This window comes from Cebus imitator, unplaced genomic scaffold, assembly GCF_001604975.1.
Source record: "Cebus imitator isolate Cc_AM_T3 unplaced genomic scaffold, Cebus_imitator-1.0 Scaffold261, whole genome shotgun sequence".
NCBI lineage: Eukaryota > Metazoa > Chordata > Mammalia > Primates > Cebidae > Cebus > Cebus imitator.
In genome coordinates, this window is record NW_016107576.1 from 1,790,152 (window position 1) to 1,796,529 (window position 6,378).

Sequence of the window (6,378 nt, forward strand, 5' to 3'; positions counted from 1 at the left end):
TTTTTGAGATAGGGTCTCATTCTGTTGCCCAGGCTGGAGTACAGTGGTGCAATCTTGACTCACTGCAACCTCCACCTCCCAGGTTCAAGCAATTCTCCTACCTCAATCTCCCGAGTAGCTGGGATTACAGGTATGTGCCACCATGATCAGCTTTTTGTTGTTGTTGTTGTTGTTTGTATTTTTAGTAGAGATGTGGTTTTGCCATGTTGGCCAAGTTGGTCTCGACCTCCTGACTTCAGGTGATCTGCCCACTTGGGCCTCCCAAAGTGCTGGAATTATGATGTGAGCCACCATGCCTGGCCTACTCTTGCAGAAATTCTAAAATGTACATCTGAATTAGAGAGTTCACTTTCTATAATACTGAATTAACTGAACTGCGTCTACTGCTAAAAGTGTGGTAGATGATGCTACTTATCTCATTACACACTGTCCACATGGGGTCCCCAGGAAGAAATTCTTCTCTAGGCTTAGCAGTAATCACATTATCACTTCTCAGAAACTGACCTGCCTGTATTAGGCCCTCATAGACTAACATACCTATCAGTTTCATTTCTTTATGCTGATGGTTAGAAAGCTTTCAGTGGAATTTGTGACCCATCTATAACAGTGTGTAGATCACACATTATGTTCCTGGCTCCACTTAATGGTAATCATTTTATCTTATTCCTGTACTCATCTTTTGACTGATTCTACCTTGTGTTGCATATATCTTTCCAAACTGCCTTCTAGCCCTTCTGCAGTACAATGGTACATAAATGAAAACCATAAAAATGTAAGCAGAGAGATATGATCCATGCCCACATGTGATTGCCTTCTTCAAAGACATGGTAGGCAAATGTCTAGGGGTTCTAAAGCTTTATATAATACCAGAATCATTGGGCTAAAGAGTGAACACTTTTGAGCACAGCAGACTAACACTATCTCTCCTCATTAAAAGACGATCTTGGTGCTGCTCAAATGTAGCTTTCATAATACATTGTGTTGACACAGTCTAGCAATACAATTACAGAAATCGATCCTTTTCTCCAAGAGGTTACAGCTCTAAAATGAAAAGGGTCTACTATGAAAACTAGACATTTATGAAAAGTGAATCTTTCATTATTGGTATCTTCTGTTTATCTGGATTTATTCACTTCCTGGGAGCAGTAGAGAATGACTAAATACATCAGATAAAGTCTAAATAGCACAAACGGAATAGCATGGCTTATATTTATTTTAACGAAAAAGAGTTGTAATGAGGATGAAATATAATTTTACCTTAAATTTTAAGGGAAGCAGCTTTTTTTTTTTTTTTTTTTTTTTTTTTTTTTTTTTTTTTTTTTTTTTTTTTTTTTTGAGACAGGCTTTTGCTCTATTGCCTATGCTGGGGCACACAGGCGTGATCATGGCTCACTGTCACCTTGATCTCTTGGGCCCAAGGAATCCTTCCATCTCAGCCTCCCAAGTAGCTGGGACTACAGGTGCAGCCTACCACGCCCAGCTAATTTTTTACAATTTTTTTTTGTAAAGATAGGGTTTCACCATGCTGCCCAGGCTTGTCTCAAACTCCTTGGCTCAAGTGATCCACTCACCTCAGCCTCCAAAAGTGCTGGGATATAGGCATGAGCCGCTGTGCCTGGCCAAGATGCAGCTTCCAGCTATTTTAAAATTCCTATTATTGAACTGTAGAATCAGATTTTCATTTATATGTAATTTTATTTTAAAAAGAAGCACAATTACTATCTTACTTGAAAGAAAATGTTTTCAAAACTATTTTGCATCTAGTTCCTTTTTAATGTGTCCTGAAGGCAATGTATTTTATTTTTATTTGAATTAATTTTAGAGACAGGGTCTTGCTATGTCACCCAGGCTGAAGTGCAGTGCTGCAATCACAGCTCACTATAGCCTCAAACTCTTGGGCTCAAGCAATCCTCCTACCTCAGCCCCTCAAATGGCTAAGACTACAGGTACGAAACCACCACTCCCAGCTAATATTTTTAACTTCTTTTTTTGGTAGAGACAGGGTCTCACTATGTTGCCCAGACTTATCTTAAACTCTTAGCCTCAGGTGATCCTCCTGCCTTGGCCTCTCCAAGTGCTGGGATTACAGCTGTGAGCCACTGTGCCCAGCCCTGAAAGTACAGTCTTTAAAAAATCTGCCTCCGATTTCTTTCTTCTAGCCAGGGTCTAAGTGTGAATGTTTTTCTTCAAGCAGAGTCAACTATAGCAAATAAGACTACTTGTCAAATTATTTTTATAGAAAAAACATTTTCAAAAGCAGTACAAATTAATTTACTACACTGTTTTCACCTCAGATTAATTTGATATTTTCTTTAGAAATCTATAATGTCAGTTACAAATACTAAGATATAAAAATGCTTTGTAGATTTTCTGATAAATATAGCTGAACTAAGATTACATTTCTAGAAAACACAACTAATAAAAATCTTCTGACGGTTCTCATTTTTTGCTCCAAAAATATTAGTTTAAACTAAACAGTTACTTGTTCTCTTAAGAATGCTGGGTATGTACCTGTGGAGGAATGTCTGTTCCAAGTGATAAGAAGGGATCTGTGTGTGTTGGCTGTGGACTAGGACTGTTCCTTAGGACCTGCTAGTGTTTGATCTGGTGAGTAACAATCGCAAGTTTGAGGGATATGTAAACTCCTAGACTTACCAAATACACACACACACACACACACACGTGTATATACATGTCAAGTAAAACAGAATAGTTACATCAAAAAAAAAATCTGAAAAGAATCATTCAAAACATGCGAGACACGTTGTACTTAAAACGTACTTGAAGACTTATTTCTGTAAGGGTTGCCTAAACATCCCTAGGCTCTACTCTTTAGGAATCTTATTTCCAGGCACAGTGTCCTGGAGCCTTTGCAATTTTTCAACTGGAACTCTCAGCACTTTAAAAATAGTCTAAAGTCAGGAACTGAAATACTGATCTATTTTTCAACCCCCAAGTTGCTCCTTAGTCAATATAATGCTGAACATTTCTGAACAAAGGATTATTAAGGCTGGCTGTGGTTCAGACAAGTCCTAAACTTATTAAGGGGAAAATAAGTTATTCACAAAAGAAAAAAAATGTCTATTCTCAGTTGGAGAAAGATCTATTTTCCCCCAAAACTGAATCATGTATTAATTCAGTTTAAATTTTATTTTGGACCATTAATCTGTAATTTAACATAGTTATTAAAATAAATGGATGTTTCAGTCTATTTTATGTCAAGTTGTTTGCTAGAAAAATAATTCAATGGTTAGGACATTTAAAATATTGTTTTCCCTGTGTGCTTACTTACAAATGGATACAGGTTATACTCTTAGCAAAATTTACTTGTTACATTTTAACAATGTAATTGCTGACAAGAAAACACATTAGTACAAAACAATTTCTCTATCTTAAATCAAACTATATTCCTCCTGCCACTTTTAATAGGATAATGAATATTTCTATAACTAGTTTTTAACAAGTTTCTAAAATATTTTTAAGCCCATACAAAAGAAAAAAAGGCTTATGGAATTTTTAAGTACTACATCTTATATTTCACAAATAAAGCTAAAGAGAAAAATGCAGATCAACATTACAATTCACAAGTATTGAGCATTTAATGACCTCTATTTCTAGAATCCACTTCTTAAAAGATGCCACCAGTTCATATTGACCCATTATACATGAAGCTTCTGCCTATAGCATTGCAGGTGACAAAACCTGAAAGACCACATTCTAGAAGGTACTGCTAAGCTTCATTTGACCTTACCATAGCTGACTGCCATCAAATTGCCATCTTAGAACTGCTTCTGGGAAGCAGTTCCTCCACAATCTTTTCAACAGATTCCCTGTATTAACATCCACCTGTGTTACTGAAGAACAGTCTGACCCGGATTGAGCCATGGAGCAAATAATAACACTAACTGCAGCTCCAGACAGAAAAAAAAAATAGGAGTTCATTTTCCAGACTCTTGTGGGAATACAGAGCATGTCTGCTGAAACTGAATCCAAGAGTTCAATGATATTATAGACTCAAGTATTTCTTTATATTCCACGTAATAGCTTTTCCGTTCTTGGTGTTTTATAACACACTTCTGAGCCATGATTTAGAAAGTGAAGGAAATTCTCTCTCTCTCTTTCTCTCAAGTTGAATTATATAAAAGTTACAATTGCAAGATGAAACTCTAACAGAAAGCCACAGGAGTTGCTCTATGGAGTGTTCTCAATGACCCCCATCATTGCAACTTAAGTCAGTTTATGTGGATGTTCTTTATTTTGAGGGAATGCCATTTCTTTAGGCATTAAATCTAAAATTATTTCCTTTGGGTTTTGTTTTGCTTTTTTTTGCCAGAGAATGACCAACCCAACAATCTGCCCTAGAAAACTTGAGTATTACGTCTTCATTCTGACATTTTCAACCCTGTTTTCTCTCTTGACAAGGATATACAAGTTATTTTGCTGATATGACTGTTGAGTTGTACGAGGCCTTCTCTTTTTATGCAGAGGCCATCACAGTAATCAGTTTTATGTAGCTGCCACTTCATACTACTGTATCCTAAGAGCAGACATGCTAGCAATTCTCTTCAGTTTAATTCAATATATAAGCCACATGGATCTATTTATTAGCTGATATTAGCCTCCAACATCTAATATAACAAATATTACCTAAAAGAAATAGGGCTTAAACTGTATCTAAGATTACAGAGGGAAATAGTCAACCACTTGAGGAAAAGATCTTGTTTTTCCCTGCTATTAAAAATTTCCTGTAAAAACACTGTACTTGCTTCTATAGAGGGCATGCATCATCAGGTTTTGAGTACAGACATGGAGGCGGTTCCTTTAAATAAACACAGGTGTCAGGAAGCTTAAGCATGTAAATGGCATCACACTTTATTTTTCTGTAAGCTTAAAGTCTTGAAAAGTAATGTTCTGGATCAACAGGAGCAGGGCTGGTACCAAGGCATGATCCATTCCCTGCTTTGCATTTGGCTGAAGAAAGGCTTGGTCCTTGGCTGGATCTAAAAAGTGCCCTAAAAAAGGCCCTGCTTTATAGCAGTGAAGAGTAAACTGGAGATACCATGTTGGAATGCAAGTCTTAAGAGAAGGTGGAGTTCTCAATGAAAAATAGAGAGCCTCAGATAGAGAGGGGAGACAAGAACCCAAGAATCACCAATGTTTTGTTTCTCTGTAAGAAAGAAGGCCAAGGTGCAAGACTATCCCATGTCCTCTTACTCCAAGCTGCCCTCATGAGATGAATGCTCTAAGCCACTCACTTGAATACATGTCTTTTGAAAACAGAAGTAAAAACACTTATGTTGACAACTTAAAACAAAGAGGTTTGGTTGTATTTAAGAGCACATGGATACTAGCTTCCAACAGTTTTAAAGAAGCTAAGAACTGATATTTATCCAGGCCCCACTATGTGCCAGGGCTACCTACCACGTTTCTTCATTTGAATTTCATAGCCACCCATGGTGGTGTGCATTATTATGCTTACTTTATAAATGTGGAGGAGTAATTTGTTCAAGGCCATACTGTCTAGAACACGGAACAACAAGACCTGTCCAATTCCAAAAGCCACATTGTATCTCAAAAGCTTCTTTTAGAATATTTGATATAGTCCTCATGAGAGATTTATGAAATAGAATTTTATCTTGAGAAACTAAGAAATACAGAAGAGAAGCTTTCCTCATCACTACATATGGATCTAATAAACTTAAAAATATCTTGTTTTTAGGGTAAGATACACTATACTTGGTTTCTTTATATCTCCTTAAATTTGTAGTCCAAATTACTCCTGTCTTCTCCACAAAATGAAATGGTAACCTCTATGATAAATTATGAGATTCTCTATAACGTAAAATCATCATTGAGTCCAAAGAGAAAAGAAATAAAACAACCATTATATGTTTTAAAACACGAAAGATTCAAGGATACATATAGAACATAGTATACTTTTTAAAAAATTTAATTTTTTAATTGATAAAAATTGTGTATGTTTATGGAATACAGCATTATGCTTTGAAATATGTATACCCTGTGGAATGGCTGAATCAGGCATATGCCTTTCCTCATATACTGATCATTTGTTTGTGGTGAGAACACATACAATTTGCTCCCTTAGTTTTCTACTATACAATGCACTGTTATTACATATAGAGAACAGAATATAAACATTCATAAACAGGAAGCTGAAAAAAGTTATAGTCCTTTATTTTATGGTAGTTTAAATTTTTTATATGTTTTTTTAAATTATCATATTAAAGCTTTAAAATAAGATACTAGGGCCGGGCGCGGTGGCTCAAGCCTGTAATCCCAGCACTTTGGGAGGCCGAGGCGGGTGGATCACGAGGTCAAGAGATCGAGACCATCCTGGTCAACATGGTGAAACCCCGT

The 6,378-nt window shown here is 36.4% G+C and overlaps 1 protein-coding gene across 4 annotated transcripts in view; it reads right to left on the minus strand.

Annotated features, from left to right (window-relative positions):
• Window positions 1-6,378, minus strand: part of DDAH1 (dimethylarginine dimethylaminohydrolase 1) — a 164,872-nt gene that overhangs the window by 101,735 nt on the left and 56,759 nt on the right. Inside the window, exon 1 of one of the 4 annotated variants that reach the window (XM_037728286.1) lies at window positions 3,752-3,895. The exons of the other annotated variants lie outside the window; for them this stretch is intronic. Within the exon in view, the coding sequence (XP_037584214.1) occupies window positions 3,752-3,754 (3 nt within the window). The 5' untranslated portion in view covers window positions 3,755-3,895. Of the gene's footprint in view, window positions 1-3,751; window positions 3,896-6,378 lie in introns of those variants that run through there. 4 annotated transcript variants of the gene reach the window in all.